This window comes from Natator depressus, chromosome 10, assembly GCF_965152275.1.
Source record: "Natator depressus isolate rNatDep1 chromosome 10, rNatDep2.hap1, whole genome shotgun sequence".
NCBI classification, from domain to species: Eukaryota; Metazoa; Chordata; order Testudines; family Cheloniidae; genus Natator; species Natator depressus.
The window spans coordinates 13,051,344-13,070,538 of NC_134243.1; the positions used below are offsets into that span (position 1 = coordinate 13,051,344).

Below are 19,195 nucleotides of genomic sequence, written 5' to 3' on the forward strand. Positions count from 1 at the left end.
CCCACAGACCCATATGCCCAGAGCAGGGCCAGGACTGGAGCCCTGCGGCACGGGGCTGGGCGGGGGGGACACCATGGGGCCAGGAGCAAGGACCCGAGATGTGGGGCCAGGAGCAGAGGCCAAAGTAAAACCTGGGGGTGCTACAGTACCCCCTCACACACCCGTAGTTCCCAGGCCTATGATGCCCAGCACCCCCCACAAGTCCCCTACTGCTCAGCAACCCCGAGCCATTCACTGCCCAGAGCCTCCCCCCAATCCTCCAGAGAGACCCACTCTCCTGCCCCGTCCCCCTGCTCCACTCACTGGCCCTGCTGCTGGCAGGAGCGCTCCAGCAGGGTCGCCTGATCCTGTCTCCCCCTCAGCCAGCCCCGTCCCCTGCAGACTGGAGTGGCAAATTTAGAAATTTTTTTTGCACTCAGCTGTAACCTTAGAGTTACCCCTGTTTATACATCCCAGGAATGCCTTACCTCTTTTGGCCACAGCTTCACACTGGGACCTCATGTTCAGCTGATTATCCACCATGAGCTCCAGATCTTTTTCAGTCATGCTTCCCAAGGTAGAGACCCCCATCCTGTAAGTATGGCCTACATTCTTTGTTCCTACATATATACATTTACATTTACATTTAGCTGAATTAAAGCACATATTGTCTGCTTGTGCCCAGTTTACCAAGCAATCCAGATCACACTTGAATCAGAGACCTGTTCTCTTCATTGTTTACCACTCACCTAAATTTTATCAGCAATAATTTTGTTTTCTTCCCAGTCCTGGATAAAAATATTAAATAGCATAAGGCCAAGAGCCAATCCCTGCAGAATCCTGCTGGACACACACCTGCTCAATGATGATTCTCCATTTACAATTACATTTTAAGATCTATCATTTAGCCAGTTTTTAATCCATTTAATGTGTGCCATGTTAATTTTATATTCTAGTTTTTTAATCAAAATGTGTTGAACCAAGTGAAATGCCTTACAGAAGTCTAAATATATCATGTCAACACTATTACCTTTATCAACCAAGCTTGTTGATCCCGTCAAAAGAGATATCAAGTCAGTTGACAGGATCTATTTTCCATAAACCCATGTTGATTTGCATTAGTTACATTACCCTCCTTTAATTCTTTATTAATCGAGTCCCCTATCAGCTGCTCCATTATCTTGCCTGCATGTGTATGTGTACCTAGGAAGCTTGACCAGTGCCAATGGCTCCATCAAGAATGAGGTTAAAAGGAGATGTGCTTCAGTTGCAAGGGATGCGTAGAAGTTGATGAGATTGTGGATTGATAAGAACATTATATTTGGTACCAAAGAGAACATTTATCAGTATACTAACAGTATTACTCAATGGTCTAGAGACACGGTTAAATTAAAGGAAACAGACATCAGAAAGCTGGCGGCAGTAGAGATGAGAGTTCATCGGAAGATGGCAGATACAAAGTGGAAAGATTTTAAGACAAATGAATAAGTTAGGAGAGTAGCATGTGAAATCAGGGTATGGGACTGACCGCAGTTGAAAGGATTACGATGTTGGAGACGCATTAGCAGACAAACAGATGATAGGATGCCAAAGAAAATAATGCAAATGTAAGCACTGTCACAGACCTAGAGGCCGACCACCCACTAGATGGCATGACATCGTGTGCGTGGAGGTGACCAGGCTGATATTAATGGAGAAATAGGTATGGACAAGAATGAATGGTAATGCTGTACTGCTCCTCATGTCTGTAAAGATGCTTTGGGATGAGAAGAAGGTAGTTTTAAAAAACTCCCTCTTAAAACTTAAAATCATTACAAAGATATACCCTGTATTTTGAATTACTGAATATACTAGGTTTTATTATTAAATTATCTTATGAGAGCAATAACGCTTCTAATACTGTGCAATTGATTTCAGATAGATGATATCAAGCACTTAAGTAGTACTTTATATTTTCAGGTGCTATACAAATATTAACTAATTCTGGTAACATTCCTGAGGGAAGAAGAAACTCAGTAACTGAGGTGTTAGCAACTTCCCCAAGATCACAGAATAAGTCAGTGGTAATGGTGCAATTAGTGCAATTACAGATCAGAAGATATTGAATCCCAACTCCGTGTTCATTTCCCTATACTACACTGCTTCCCATATAAATAGCTGCAATTCTTGGGTGCTGAATGTATACTGATTATACTGCATTTCAAACAAATCTGACTTGCCCATCTGTGATAATGGTAAAGACCTTTGAACAGAGATACCATAATCAGTATACATTTGCATGATGCCTTATATTTCATGAACAATTAGTCATCATAACTGTTGTATCACATTGACATTGGAAACTGAAAGAGGAGGAGATAGAAATTGTCATTCTTCTCAGCTGTGTCTTCCCTCAAACTATAAATCAGCTCACTATGATTCACTTTAACGATCACAGGATGCAGTCATCTGACTGCAATAAGAGAACAAACTTTATTGTTTAGTTATATATATAAGAGGGCTGATTACTTTTAATTTTCAAAAGATGTTGGCTAAGAAGCTGTATGTGTAGGATGATGCATAACTTTAGTATTATGTTGATTAAGTGAATAACTCTCTTGATACATGTAGGACTAATTGTTAGCAATGATATTTTTGGTAGAGTGGAGGCAGGTGAGGTAGAAGTTGCAGTAGTTAGCAGTTGTCAGGTTCGGTGATAATTATTAAAGCTTTGTGGATGCCAGTGATATAGAATTCCACGTAGTGTATAAGGCAAACAGTCAGTTGCAGATGAAAATTGACAATTAAAAAAAAAAACATATTGTTGTTCATATGGCAAAAGAATGAAGCAGATAGATTATAGTTGATATTATTCTAACTAAAACAGACGCTACATTTGTTCTTTGTTTATTTTAATTTCAGACAATCATTTCTTTAATTGTTTGGTATTACTGATGACGATGCCTGAGAGGGAGATCAGAGTCTGTCAACGGCGCTCTCCATTATGACAGTATAGAATCATAGAATCATAGAATATCAGGGTTGGAAGGGACCCCAGAAGGTCATCTAGTCCAACCCCCTGCTCGAAGCAGGACCAATTCCCAGTTAAATCATCCCAGCCAGGGCTTTGTCAAGCCTGACCTTAAAAACCTCTAAGGAAGGAGATTCTACCACCTCCCTAGGTAACGCATTCCAGTGTTTCACCACCCTCTTAGTGAAAAAGTTTTTCCTAATATCCAATCTAAACCTCCCCCATTGCAACTTGAGACCATTACTCCTCGTTCTGTCATCTGCTACCATTGAGAACAGTCTAGAGCCATCCTCTTTGGAACCCCCTTTCAGGTAGTTGAAAGCAGCTATCAAATCCCCCCTCATTCTTCTCTTCTGCAGACTAAACAATCCCAGCTCCCTCAGCCTCTCTTCATAAGTCATGTGCTCTAGACCCCTAATCATTTTTGTTGCCCTTCGCTGGACTCTCTCCAATTTATCCACATCCTTCTTGTAGTGTGGGGCCCAAAACTGGACACAGTACTCCAGATGAGGCCTCACCAGTGTCGAATAGAGGGGAACGATCACATCCCTCGATCTGCTCGCTATGCCCCTACTTATACATCCCAAAATGCCATTGGCCTTCTTGGCAACAAGGGCACACTGTTGACTCATATCCAGCTTCTCGTCCACTGTCACCCCTAGGTCCTTTTCCGCAGAACTGCTGCCTAGCCATTCGGTCCCTAGTCTGTAGCGGTGCATTGGATTCTTCCATCCTAAGTGCAGGACCCTGCACTTATCCTTATTGAACCTCATCAGATTTTTTTTGGCCCAATCCTCCAATTTGTCTAGGTCCTTCTGTATCCTATCCCTCCCCTCCAGCGTATCTACCACTCCTCCCAGTTTAGTATCATCTGCAAATTTGCTGAGAGTGCAATCCACACCATCCTCCAGATCATTTATGAAGATATTGAACAAAACCGGCCCCAGGACCGACCCCTGGGGCACTCCACTTGACACCGGCTGCCAACTAGACATGGAGCCATTTATCACTACCCGTTGAGCCCGACAATCTAGCCAGCTTTCTACCCACCTTATAGTGCATTCATCTAGCCCATACTTCCTTAACTTGCTGACAAGAATACTGTGGGAGACCGTGTCAAAAGCTTTGCTAAAGTCAAGAAACAATACATCCACTGCTTTCCCTTCATCCACAGAACCAGTAATCTCATCATAAAAGGCGATTAGATTAGTCAGGCATGACCTTCCCTTGGTGAATCCATGCTGACTGTTCCTGATCACTTTCCTCTCATGTAAGTGCTTCAGGATTGATTCTTTGAGGACCTGCTCCATGATTTTTCCAGGGACTGAGGTGAGGCTGACTGGCCTGTAGTTCCCAGGATCCTCCTTCTTCCCTTTTTTAAAGATTGGCACTACATTAGCCTTTTTCCAGTCATCCGCGACTTCCCCCGTTCGCCACGAGTTTTCAAAGATAATGGCCAAGGGCTCTGCAATCACAGCCGCCAATTCCTTCAGCACTCTCGGATGTAACTCGTCCAGCCCCATGGACTTGTGCACGTCCAGCTTTTCTAAATAGTCCCTAACCACCTCTATCTCCACAGAGGGCTGGCCATCTCTTCCCCATTCTGTGATGCCCAGCGCAGCAGTCTGGGAGCTGACCTTGTTAGTGAAAACAGAGGCAAAAAAAGCATTGAGTACATTAGCTTTTTCCACATCCTCTGTCACTAGGTTGCCTCCCTCATTCAGTAAGGGGCCCACACTTTCCTTGGCTTTCTTCTTGTTGCCAACATACCTGAAGAAACCCTTCTTGTTACTCTTGACATCTCTTGCTAGCTGCAGCTCCAGGTGCGATTTGGCCCTCCTTATATCTTTCCTACATGCCCGAGCAATATTTTTATACTCTTCCCTGGTCATATGTCCAACCTTCCACTTCTTGTAAGCTTCTTTTTTATGTTTAAGATCCGCTAGGATTTCACCATTAAGCCAAGCTGGTCGCTTGCCATGTTTACTATTCTTTCGACTCATCGGGATGGTTTGTCCCTGTAACCTCAACAGGGATTCCTTGAAATACAGCCAGCTCTCCTGGACTCCCTTCCCCTTCATGATAGTCCCCCAGGGGATCCTACCCATCCGTTCCCTGAGGGAGTCGAAGTCTGCTTTCCTGATACCATCGGATCAGGTCGAAGTCTGCTTTCCTGATACCATCGGATCAGTACACACTGATACCATCGGATCTGAGAGAAAGTGGTCGTGTCCCTTACCTCCCTGTGTCAAATACAGCTCAGTACTGCTAATAAGAGTGTGACACTAAAATAATAAAGCCTGCTATCTCTTTGTTCTCTTCCACTTAAGAGCGGATGTAATGGGGCATATTCAGTGAAAGCTAGCAGAGAGATGGAAAGTTCTGGCTTGTTCACCTGTCCTCTAATCTTTTGTGGCCTGTAGCTGTCACTGTTAATTTGCTGAACAAAGTAAGGCCTAACGCTCAGCTTGATGGCATGTCTTTGTTTATCTTCCTGCCTGCACCAAGCAGGCATCATTAAGTGGAGAGATGACCAAGGCAGGCAGCAGGTTATGGATATGATTAGAGTTGGATTGGCTAGCTCTAAGTTGTTGGTTGTTATTATTAAGTGGCTAACTCTGGTCCAGAATACATGAGAAATATGAGCTCCTCTTCCCCTTCCCTTAGGCTGCTTTGCCTGTTACTGCTGGTGATTTACCATACCATATATTTCTGCTCTTTTGAGGCACCAGTGTAATTAAGAACCACTGTGTTAGAGTCTCCCATGACAGCTGCCTAGGGTGACTACCTTTTCAAAAGGCAAAAGTGGGACACATGCAGGAGCCCCACCCCTACCCCTCCTCTTCCTCCAAGGCCCTGCCTCTGCTCCTTCTTTTCTACCTGGGGCCCTGCCCCCTGCCCAGGTCAGAAGCTGGAGCCAGGCTGTGGTAAGAGCCACCTAGGGAGCCTGGGCCACTGTGCGGAGTCCCGGACACTCCACCTGCCAGGGTCCAGGGGCTGAGAGCAGCCTCTGGCCCATGTCTCCACCCCCTGGGGCACGCTGCCCAGGGCAGGTGTAGGGTCTGGGGCTCCCTACAGCGGCTCAGGCTCCCTTGGTGGCTCTTACAATGGCCCAGCTCTGGCTTCTGGCCTGGCCAGGGGGCGGGGCCTTGGGGGGAAGAGGAAGAGCAGGGGCAGGGCCTTGTGGCGGGGGGCTAAGGCCCCCCACACTCCCCCTCCCCCAAAAAAGGGACTTATGCTGCCCGTGAGCCTTGGGCAGGCAAGGAGCAGTGCTTCAGAGAATTCGTGACAAACACTGTCCCAGAGTCATTCAAGCTACAACTGGGACTTAAACTCTGCATTTTGGGACTGTCCTGCCCAATTCAGGATAGGTGATCACCCTACAGCTGCTATACATTTCATAATATCCTGTGGTTGGGACAGGAATAAGTGCTACATTCTTGGCTGAAGAGAAGATATTTGAGGAACTTGTTTTTAATAGGTGATTGAGAATTTATTTTGCTTTTTCACTTATTTATTTTTTGCTTCTCAGGCTGCTATTTAATCATAGAGAGGAAGAGAGATAAAACTACTCCAGTAATAGATTAAGACGGGGTTAATATGTATGCGTTGACTATGTGCCAAGAGATTGCCATGCTTGTGCTTTCTATTGACTGCTTTATCTGACTGAGTAGTGGAGAAATGTTGTTCAGAGGACTCATTCACTGGCCATGTTTAGGCAATGCTGTCTCAGCAACGTGTTTGCTATCCAACTCCTTCAGGTATTAAAGAACATGATATTACACCTAGCTGCGGTACGCACAGTTTGTGCACTAATTTAACTACATTGTTTTATACATCGGTCTACTTAAATCCATGCAGACCCCATGTGCGGACATTATTTTGGATTGAGTGCCCTATATAGATTTAGTGTAAATCTGTAAAAATATTATTTAAGCTAAATAGATTTTTGACGCTCTGAAACAGATTTAAGAGTTTCTATGCAAGGGAGGTTTCACTGATTTAACTATATCGGTGCACAAACATAGGAATTGTTATTCTGGATCAGAAACCCCAGGATTGATCTAGTCAAGCATTCTGTCACCGGTGGTGCCCAGCACCAGATGCTTCAGAGAAAGGTGCAAGAAACCCCTGAATTTTTGGGATTACTGGTTTTTAAATTTATATCTCCCTCTGAATAGTAAGTTTGCTGTTACTCATTCAAGTTCTTTCCATGAAATCTGCCTGTGTTTAAGGTTTGTTCTTTTACAAGAGGGTTCACCTTATTCATCTCATCCTTGCAGCAGCAATGTGTGTGCCCTCATGCCTAAAATACCTGATTTTCATTCCCTCCCTGGAGAGCTTGTAGCAGTGCTCCTTATTGTGTGCAGAAAGGAGCAGCATGTTGGCTCACATGGTTTTGAGCAACTATCATCAAATGATGCCTGCTCTGTATTTTTTGCATTGGCTGGGTTTTTAAAGCTCACAGTGGTGTGCACCCTGGCTGTATGCGAAGCCTCTTCCTTATGTTTCTTTCTGACTGGTTTCTGTGCTCACACACCACCTGTCTTTTGGGGATCCAGTGGTACTGTAGTATTTTAATCAGCAATTAATCTTTGACTGTGATGGGCTGTGTATGAAATTCACTCTCATAGAATATCAATCTATCGGTCCCTTTCTTCTTTTAAAAAAAACCCTTAAACCTTTTTTTCCAATGATGCGTTTTAACATGGTTGCCATTGACCTTATATTTATTACCTTCCTCTCTCACACCTCATTTAGCACATTTATCTTCTATTGCAGGTGCCCTTTCTTTGCTTAATGACTTTAACTAATAGTGCATTTTATTATTTTAATATATCGCGTAGGACCTTAAGTTCCCACAGTGGGTGGGAAGTGGAGGATTTACTTTAGAAACATAGTAGTAGTAATTCCTCTCTTTCTGTTTTGACCTGCAGAATATTTTATTCATGCTGCTATAGTAATGTATCTGGTTATTTCCAAATGCCCATGTGACCTGTTTAGGAGAGGTCTTTCAAGACTTGGATTTGTTACAACAATCATGTTGAAGGAAATGGTTACAGCAGAATTATTCCCCAACGTAATTAAATGCTATGTGGTCTTGTAGTTGAGACGTAACTTCATTTCAACAGCCTGGTTTTGTCCAAGGCTGTAGTGCAGTTTTTGGAAGACCATGGTTTCCAACAACTGATTTCCTTGATTCCCTTGTTACAAATGAGCCTGTAGTGTAGATTGCCAACCCTCTAGGATTGTCCTGGAGTCTCCAGAAATTCAAGATGAATCTTTAATTAAAGGTTATGTCATGTGATGAAACCTCCAGGAATACGTCCAACCAAAATTGGCAACCCTACTGTTGTGTGCAGAACCATTTAAATGTCTATCTAGATTTAGTGGGAATATACGGTAGACTATTTTAAGTTATTTTATTTTTAAATTATATTTTATTCAAGTAAACTGCTACAGTGAACTGTAAGAATATTCAGCAGGTGACCACAAGGTGGAGTTTCTAAAGAGTTTTCAGTCAAGGCCTTGATATTACTTTAGGTCTTATTCTAGAATTAATTTGAATATTGTTTTAAAAAAATTCATATTAATACTGAAACAAAACTTTCTATCCAGGACTCCATGCTGGCATTGATCCCCCACTACTGCTGGTTTTTAATCTCCTGTGTAATAAGACATCATATACTTTAAAATCCAGGTTGAACTGATTCACTTTATTCTTGTCAGTGTTTGGTCTCAGTTTCAAAGAACTCTTAGTGGTAAAAAATGATTTTAAGTATATTTTTATTTTTTAAAACTACAGATCTTCTTATGAGAAACTCGTAAATTCAAAACCAGCCTCTAGGTGTGACATGCAATAACGTGGGAGCTGCACCTGTGAGAGTTAAAGTTGTTAATGAATATTATCTCCAAAATTTTGAGCATTCTTGTTGATATAATTAAAGATGTTGGTACTCAACCTCAGAGAAAAGTATAAGGGAACTGATTGCTTCTGATGTACGAAATATGTAAATGAACAAAATAGACAAGAAAAGGGGTTCTGTTTCCAGCTTTTATGAGGGTATTACAAATAATGAAACGTTAAAAATAAAAAAGGGGAAATGCCTCTCTTAGCTCATTTTTCTATATATGGAAAAATAACATTCGGAATATATTAAAATGCTTTGATGGACAATGGAAGAATTAAAAGTAATAAGTATAATACATGAGACATTTCACACTTAAATTCACTTGCTACATGGCAATCTAATGTTGTAGTTGTTTGACATAAATATGATTGCTTTTATTCATAGATAAACCTTGCATTGTATAGTAACAGTAGCAATAATTTGCACTTATTAAAAGCTTTGCAAAAATTAAACTTTACAGCACATATTTGAGGCATGTAAGTGTTTTACTCACTTTTCAGCTGCATATAGATTCATAGATATTTAGGTCAGAAGGGACCATTATGATCATCTAGTCTGACCTCCTGCACAACGCAGGCCATAGAATTTCACCCACCACTCCTGCAAAAAACCTCACACCTATATCTGTGCTATTGAAGTCCTCAAATCGTAGTTTAAAGACTTCAAGGAGCAGAGAATCCTCCAGCAAGTGACCCGTGCCCCATGCTACAGAGGAAGGCAAAAAACCTCCAGGGCCTCTTCCAATCTGCCCTGGAGGAGAATTCCTTCCCGACCCCAGATATGGCGATCAGCTAAACCCTGAGTATATGGGCAAGACTCATCAGCCAGATACTACAGAAAATTCTTTCCTGGGTAACTCAGATCCCACCCCATCTAATATCCCATCACAGGCCATTGGGCCTATTTACCATGAATATTTAATTACCAAAACCATGTTATCCCATCATACCATCTCCTCCATAAACTTATCAAGTTTAATCTTAAAGCCGGATAGATCTTTTGCCCCCACTGCTTCCCTTGGAAGGCTATTCCAAAATTTCACTCCTCTGATGGTTAGAAACCTTCGTCTAATTTCTAGTCTAAATTTCCTGGTGGCCAGTTTATATCCATTTGTTCTTGTGTCCACATTGGTACTGAGCTTAAATAATTCCTCTCCCTCTCCGGTATTTATCCCTCTGATATATTTATAGAGAGCAATCATATCTCCCCTCAACCTTGTTTTAGTTAGGCTAAACAAGCCAGACTCCTTGAGTCTCCTTTCATAAGACAAGTTTTCCATTCCTCGGATCATCCTAGTAGCCCTTCTCTGTACCTGTTCCAGTTTGAATTCATCCTTCTTAAACATGGGAGACCAGAACTGCACACAGTATTCCAGGTGAGGTCTCACCAGTGCCTTGTATAACGGTACTAAAACCTCCTTATCCGTACTGGAAATACCTCTCCTGATGCATCCCAAGACCGCATTAGCTTTTTTCACGGCCATATCACATTGGCGGCTCATAGTCATCCTATGATCAACCAATACTCCAAGGTCCTTCTCCTCCTCCGTTACTTCTAATTGTTGCGTCCCTAGCTTATAACTAAAATTCTTGTTATTAATCCCTAAATGCATGACCTTACACTTCTCACTATTAAATTTCATCCTATTACTATTATTCCAGTTTACAAGGTCATCGAGATCCTCCTGTAGGATATCCCTGTCCTTCTCTAAATTGGCAATACCTCCCAGCTTTGTGCCATCCGCAAACTTTATTAGCACACTCCCACTTTTTGTGCCGAGGTCAGTAATAAAAAGATTAAATAAGATTGAGGGAAAAAATGATTAGTTGGCTTCTCAGAACTGAGACTAGAATTCAAAACCCTAATTCTGCTCTCCCTTTCACTGTTGTCAATATTATTTAATTCCAATCAAGTCAGTGGCATCACTCAGGATTTCTACTGGTATGAGAGCAGAATTTGGCTCCAAACCTAACCACTGTACTACTGTCACTCTTTCTCAGTAAACATACATAGTACAACCCCATTTAACTGAGTCTTGTTTATTTCCCCCAGGATTTTTAAATATAGTCCCCTGGCATATTTTCACTGCACTCTGACACAAACAACTCCCATGATTGTGTCCTCCCACCTCAGAATACTAGTAACTCTCACCTGAAGTCAGTGAGATTTAACATCCAGAAAGCAAATAGGATCTTGGAACTGTGCATCCAAAAGGGCTGATTCGGATCTCTCGTACACCAGTTTTATACCAGTGTAATTCAGAAGACTTCAGTGGACTTGCTACTGATTACAATAGTGTAAATGAGATCAGGTCCAGAGTTCAGCCTCTACAAAACGCGTGGCCAGTTAGCCTGTTGTTTATAAACTAGTTTATCTTCATTAATATGAAACCTTTTGAATAAAGGGGGTTGTAGTTTATGAAGCAAGATGATGAACACCGATTGTCTTTTTGTTGTGTACCAGTGGAAATGGAAAGTTCAACAGATGAACACAGGATGGATCATCTGAAACAGCCTTTAATATATTGCTCAATGAATTTGTAAATTGAGTGCTGGCTCTCTTATTTAGACTAGAGTAGTGGTACTCAACCAGGGGTACATGTACCCCTGGGGGTACGTGGAGGTCCTCCAGAGAGTACACCAACTCAACTAGATATTTGCCTAATTTTACAACTGGCTACATAAAAAGCACTAACAAAGTCAGTACAAACTAAAATTTCATACACTGACTTGTTTATACTTCTCTCTATATTATACATTGAAATGTAAGTACAATATTCATATTCCAGTCAATTTATTTTATATTTATATGGTAAAAGCAAGTTTGGTTCCCAAATGGAAAGTATGGAAGCTAGTGATTTTATCAATTACCCAACACAAATCAGTCTGAAAACCAGCTGTAGCAATAACATAAGCAGATGCAGAGATGAACAATTTTGTTAGTTTATTGATTTGACATAACTGGCTCTTCTGAAAGCAGAGAGGCTACAAACCATAAATCAGCTCAAAAATACTAAACTCTGTGAGAAAATAATACTGTTAATAATGTCACTTTTCTTGTGCTGACTTTCTAATGTACAGCGTATGCAAATAGAAATTTATACAGTACACTTTAATCATTGAAAGAGGTTTACATTTAAATGGTGATAGACTTGTATCTTATTTTTGAAATAATTTAATAAATTCTTTGCAAATGTTTGTACATCAGTAGGCTACTTTTACTTGCATATATACAGTACTTCACCAATATTAATTCAAATGCAAAACAGATGGGCTCATATTTACAAAGCAATCAGAAACCTTCAGGCACTGAAATGGAAAGGCCCCACTTTTGATGTACTGGTGTTTGCCATGTTTTGAGAACTTGTCATATCAAGGATTTGTTCATAAAACTCCTTATATTTTCACTATCCCATATTTAATTTTCTCTCAAGTACAGTTTCTAATGTATGTGCTCATATATTTTTATATTTGTATAACCAGTACAAAGTTGTTGCCCATTTGAATGTTTACTTCAATGTTTATTTTTAAAAAAATCACTACTGATCTAATATTCAAGGAGAGTGCGTGCTAATATAGTAAGCCTTCTCAGCATTTCCCGAGAAAAGTAATAGGGCAGTTGCATGCCATAGTGTCTATGGAGCAACCAAAAGATCAGGCTCACTATTGAAAATAACAACCCAGTCTAATCCAGAAACAAAAATGAGGGGGTGGGGAGGGGAATCAATTGATGATATCCTCATATTTAAAATATTTCTGAGGATATGTGCAAAAATACTTAACTTCAGGCACACACACATACACAAACTAGGACAGTCTGCAGATTTGTAGAGTATGTTGAAGAAAACGGAATAGATCTTCCTTTTCCCCCCCCTTCCATTGTACTGGACAGCCTTGAATTACAATATCAAATCATTCCAATAAAACTGACATGTCATAAAAAGACAACAGAACAGAAGCTAGTGAAGCTAAAACACTGTGAATGGTACCACGGATAAAGTGTGAGGCCCCACGTGAAAGAGTAGTAGAGCAAAATGAAACGTGAAAATCAAATTTTATAGTACATTAAAAGTGACAAGAAATGATAATCTGAAGAGAGGTTATAAAAGATCAGTCGTGTGAAGCAGGGAATTTCATGTAAGTGGAAAAGGACAGAAATTAATGTGGCATTTTATACTTTGCAAATGAAGAGGCTGCATGTTTGTGAAAATTAGGGATAAGATTATGTGGGGACATAAAATTAGAAGGGTGCAAGGAAAGCAAATAGAGTTAAAATTGACAATGCAGCTAAATCTCTAAGACAGGTATAACATTCTGGAGGTGTGTTTTAAAGAGGTAATCAGTCTGGTGTGACTCTATAGTCACACCACGCAAGGCCAGTTTCCTTCCATCTAGAAATTCTGTTTCCTTGGATGCTGGACTGCACTTCTGCAACAACTTTTATAGGACAGAAATGCTGGGTTTAATGTTGCCCTTCAGGAAATGGATTTCCTTTTGGTAAGAAGAGGAGAGTTTATTCTGCTAGATGGGTATAAGAGAAGTTTTATTATCTGTTCACTTGTGTGTGGGGGGAGGGGGATTAAAGAAGGCTAGGCTGCAATTGTTACAAGTACTCAGAGTAGACAAGAAAACAGATGATTTGTAAAAATGCCCATACAGGCCCAGGTTAAAGCACAGGCACTCTAGGCCCTCACAAACTGAGTGCAACTGGTGCCCTGAAGTATCCCTTAGTCTGCAGGCTGCCTGAAACAACAGCTCTGAGAGGTATGAGGTGCTCCATTCATTTCAATGTGATGTTAACTCCAAAACCTATTGTTATGGGAAGCCCCACCACCCACAGTTTGACAGAGGACGGTGTGTGGCAGAAGTGGAAAGTGCAGTGGACCTCGTGTACACATCCACACACCCGCCCAAGCTGATACATCCTAGATGCTATGTTAAGTACTAGTCCCCACTGTTTAAAAAGAAGAGGGAACATCTGCTGCCACCCTTGCTACTTTTGAGATGGGTGTGTGTGAATGTCCGTTGCCGCTCCTGTCTCTGGAAGCAAGGGAGGCGTCCCTGACACAGCTACTCCCCGCAAGGGTAGAGCCACCAAGAGTCTTGTGGCCTGGCACACCTTGTTCCCCAAATTGCCTCCATCTTTTTCTCTGCCTGTAACACGGTGCTGTTGTTTAAAAGAGATCTACAGCAAATTAATGGAATAAAGTTTAATGACTTTAGAAATGCTGCAAAGAAAGTTAGAAGCATTTTTTCAGACAACTAGTCTGAGCTCTTTAGGACAAGTAGCACTTGACTGAACAGAGCCAGCAAGCTCTTGGGAAAGGCATCTCGTATTGAATTAAGCTGGAGCTGTGAGAAGATGCAGTTGCTATGGCAAAAAGAAAGATGCATTTGTGTCCCTATGCCTATGTTTTCAGAGAAATTATTTCAGAGTGTTCCACTTCAGAAATAAGTTTCAAGAAGATGAGATAGTGAAGCATGAAGAGACTTAGTAACATAGCAAAAATTATTTAGAGGAGGAGATTCATGCTTGTTAATTGGCGTTTCCATCCTAAAAATAAGCTACTAATGAGGTAGTGCAGAGATCAATGGTAAATCTCTCTACCCTTTCATTATTTACATTTAAAAACAGTTTGATAATAAAGGCAAGATTTTTTGATGCTATGACACTGAGGGGCTCCATAATACTGGAAAACATAAAGGCAGATACTGAACATGTGCAAAATTTAATGGCTGTCTAACATGTTGGTCATAAAAGAGATTTGAGGGATGACTGTTTACAGTATTCTTTTTATTACAGTAGATTATATTTAGTGAGATGCAAGGCATATGCTATATGAAGAGCACAAATGATCATGTGGCTGAAAGGGGTATATTGGCTCAAAATGAGGTGAAATGTAAATCATACACAGTAACAGGAAAAGATCAGGCTCATTCCCATCAGCTGGTATGAGGGAGATATTTGTGAGCTAACCAACACACTGAACCTATGAAAGGGATCAATATGATTGAGTTGAATAGTCCTTCAAGTGGTTTAATGTACAGGGAATTAAGAGTAAAATTATTTTGGGCAAAGTCTTAATTAAAATAAGTAATTATTAAAAATATAGAACAAGATACCAAAAAGAACAGTAGAGGATAATCAATATGTTCATGGGAGAGTTGAATAAATTACTACCCAGAGAGGAGAAGCAGAGACAGGTGTGTGGAGGATTGAGTGGAATAGTCCTGAAGGGGAGGAGGGAAAAGAAGTGGTAAATGGATTGTGAGCTCACTCTTCCTGGTTCATATAGTTTGTAATCTATACAGAAAGAGACAAAAAACCTGAGACAAAGAGTATGGTGAAATGGTGCTATTAATAACTAAAAGGGTTTTAAAGTTTTTTTTCTCCTCATTTCTTCTGCAGCAGAATCTTGCTAACCTGCACTTTGGTAAACTGTAAATACACACTAATGTGGAATTTTAGTTTTGCAATTTAACTTCTAAACCAATGGAATTCTGCTACTGTGTTGAGACAGCCCAGTGTAGATGATGTCCTGTTCCCCACAAGCCAATAGAAGAATACCAGTTCATCTTCTGGCTTCTCTGCTGTCTGTGCCAAAGGTGAGAGTACTTATAGTTAACCATTGGATCAGGTGCTCTCCCCGAACATTTTCTAGCCCCAAAACCTCTCTAATTTGTTCGTGCAGGTCAGTGAGGTTCCACTGTTTGTGTTTGCAGGATCTCTGTTTTTCAAATACTCTCTCAATTGTTTTCAGAGTAGCAGCCGTGTTAGTCTGTATCCGCAAAAAGAAAATGAGTACTTGTGGCACCTTAGAGACTAACAAATTTATTTGAGCATAAGCTTTCGTGAGCTACAGCTCACTTCATCGGATGCATCCACTTGCATCCGATGAAGTGAGCTGTAGCTCACGAAAGCTTATGCTCAAATAAATTTGTTAGTCTCTAAGGTGCCACAAGTACTCCTTTTCTCTCAACTGTAAAATTTGGCAATCTGCACTGAATTTCTTCATCACTATTGTGAATTTAAAAAATTCAGTTGATATAGTGCATTCTAGAGTTACGCTGCAAGGAGTTCCACTTCTAAATATTTAGCAAATAACTAGTGCTGGTTTGAATTAATAAATATCCATTTTAAATATTACTCCTATTATGGATTACTTTCCTTATTTCTTTTATGTATAACTTGGCTGATTCTACATTAAAGAAAATACAAATTATTCTTGCTTATGTAAAACAAAGCAATTTCAACTGGTTAAATTTAGATGCTAAAAATGTATGTTTAATAATACTAGAAACTATAGATTTTTTTCTTTTCATTCTGTATCATTTTACATTTCCTGTAACTTCAAGTGCTTGAATTTTGGTACTTAAAAAGTAAGATAGTGATAACTAAGCCTAGCTTAAGAAAGACTACTCATAGTCTGACACATTTTAAAGGAAGCAACACATTGTTCTGTTCTAGGAAAATAGTAACTTATCAGACTTAAAAAGGGCTCCAGGTCCTTGCCCATTTTAAAATACCTAGATCGAAAGCTTTTCCCCAAAAAAGTTTAACTATGTCCCACAATTAAAGAGACTTCAGTTTATTACTGTCACAAGCATATCCCTTAAAAATGCAAAATGTTCATTAGAAACATATTTATTTGTTTAAAATAATTCACTCTAGTTACATGAACTTTTGTGGACCATAACACTTAGCCAAACATTCTTCAACCATGTACATTTTACTTTTACTCTAACTTCATGAACCATTGTATCCTTCGTTTTAATATGCAGGGCAAATGTCTCTTTGTTCCCTTAAAATAGTTAATAAATATTTCTGAATCATTGAAATGTTTTTATGATACACAGAGAGCAATGAAGACTTAAATGCATGTTTGCTAATTGTTAAATCTAGGAAAATTTGATTTGTCAAAGATATTAAAATGTAGCTAAGTCTGCATGAGAATATCCTTTCTTAGAATTGCATTTTAGATTCCTTTTCCCTTCTTTGGGGAAGGGAGAAGAAGCAAATTAATTAAATACTAAAGTAACTTATAATTAACACTTCACTATTAAAACATATAATTGAACAGTCTGATCTTTAACAGAGATCATCTTCATTGAAAAGATGCTGTCTTTGCCACCACCAAGAATAGCTCTACTTTTAAAATTAAAACAGTTGTGTTCCTTTATATGGAGAGTAAAATACTTCTTTTTCCTGTATAAGATAACAAAGTGCTGTGTATTCAATCAAGGCTTCATTTAACCCCTTAGTGATTTCTTCAGACAGGATTATTAGAACTGTGAAGACAAAGCTTATGCTTTTTAACTGACTCAGTGCATTGAAAATACTGGAAAACACAGGTATTATAACATGTAGACAGACTCTTAAGAGATTTTTTTGCAACCATTTTTACTATCTGTAGGTTTAAACTGTAAATCATTTAGTTATAATGGAAGCTCTTTTCAAGTCTCCTTGCTAGGTGCTCCCATATAAGTGATCTTTAAGAATCAACAAAACACTGTCACATACTGAGTACAGTATACAAAGTACTGCAGTAATTGAGCACCATGAGATTCTTTCATACCTACGTCATAACTTGCTGTACTACTGTGCGTTCATGAGAACATCCTTGATTTCCACAGTGTATTCTTTTAAGCAGCCGTCGTAATTTGTGGGGAAAGTTTTTGTTAATATATCGGTAGAGTAGAGGCATTACAAAACTACTTGAGAAAGCCAACAATTTTGATACACTCTTGATAAAAGGTAATACTCGGATGTAATTCTCATCTGTAAGTTTTCCTTGAGCATTAATAAATGTGTTTACCAAAAGAGTTACATAGTAGGGTGTCCATAATGTAAACTGTGTACAGACTGTAGCAATCAAAAGCCTGTGTACTGAAGGATCTAATCTTCCAGTGTCGTGGTCCAGTGGTGTAGCCTCATTACGTATTCGCAAAATTAACACAAATGCATACAGTACAGCAATAGCTGGTACGACATACCCAATAAAAACCATAATGGCGTCTGCTGCTTCTTTGTTTTGCATCTTGGAACATTCAATTATTTTAGTGGATACATGATTGCAGACGTAGAATAAGAGAGATGAAAAACTTGTAAGCATAGCTCCTCCCCAGATGAACCCACAGACATGTTTTGTGTTGTACACGCTTGACATATAAGTTCTTGGTAAAGCACGTTCAATGTAGTAGTCCAGGCTGAGCAATGTAGTAGAGTACATGATAACTAAAGATGAAATATTGAATAAAATGAGTAATGTAATATAAACTTCATTGTTAAAATTCCAGATGGCCCATTTTGTATTGGCAGGTCCTAGAAGGTACATTGGTGCCATGGCACTGACGATGAGGCCAGCAATTCCAATATTGACAAAGTAAACATCAGGCATTGTCATAGTTGCTTTGTTACAGAGATTAACCAGGACCAGCAGGGCATTGTAACAAAGGCCAACTGGAAAACAGATGATGAGGTAGAGTAGGGAAAAGATGAAAAGAACCAGATGGAAGTCATGGCAGAGATGCTGGTTCTCGCTGTTCTTGGTACTGTTGAAAGCGTCACAGCTCCACATAGTGATCTTAACTTTTGTATCTTCCCTTCTGGTTACCAGCTTTTCTGAAGGGAGAGAAATATCAAAAGTAAATAAATTGTTCATGTTTTAAATTCTAATAAAATAGAATCCAAGCATGAAGAAAACATCTCAGACACACAATACATGATCATTTTATGCGCTATAAATGGCTAAAATGCCTGGGCTCTTGTTAGTCTAGAAGAAAATTGTTTATGGCCCAAATTATGTTTGAGGAATTTTAGTACATGTGCTGAATTCTTAATACTAATATAATGAATAGTTTGTTATAGGGCACACAACAGAAGTTAACACATAAGCTATACCTCTCAAAAATAAACTCCAACAGATATATAGTACAATGCATTTGACTACTATTACACAGCACCCTTAATAAACAAGCACATTACAGAGGGAACCAGTAACAAGCTGGAGAAATATGGAAGGTTTTAAGATTAATTTTAAAAAGTAGAAGTGACATGGAGAATGGACTGTAGAATTCTGTATGGTGGAGTCAGCATAAATAAGAGAGTGATTTCCCCAGCAGAGAATGGTAAGAAGGGAACAGACATGAGGCCAAGATAGATCAGAATGGGAGGTGGGAGCAGGTGGCTATTAGGCCAGTGGTAAGGTGGACCAAGGCCACAAAGAACTTTGAAAACTAAATGTATTTTTAGAGTTGTTTCCAAATAAAGGCGTCAAATCTATGAACACTTAGAT

At 39.8% G+C, this 19,195-nt stretch overlaps 2 protein-coding genes across 6 annotated transcripts in view; one reads left to right on the forward strand and one right to left on the reverse strand.

The window, feature by feature from the left end:
• CHLSN (cholesin) overlaps positions 1 to 19,195 on the forward strand; it is a 196,280-nt gene that overhangs the window by 65,987 nt on the left and 111,098 nt on the right. The gene's annotated exons all lie outside the window — the stretch shown is intronic.
• The window catches only part of GPR146 (G protein-coupled receptor 146), a 67,288-nt gene continuing 63,869 nt past the window's right edge, over positions 15,777 to 19,195 (reverse strand). For all 4 annotated transcript variants that reach the window (XM_074965236.1, XM_074965238.1, XM_074965237.1 and 1 more), the window contains one exon: positions 15,777 to 18,522. In XM_074965236.1, coding sequence (XP_074821337.1) covers positions 17,477 to 18,478 — 1,002 coding nt within the window. In that variant the 5' untranslated portion in view covers positions 18,479 to 18,522 and the 3' untranslated portion in view covers positions 15,777 to 17,476. The remainder of the gene's footprint in view (positions 18,523 to 19,195) is intronic.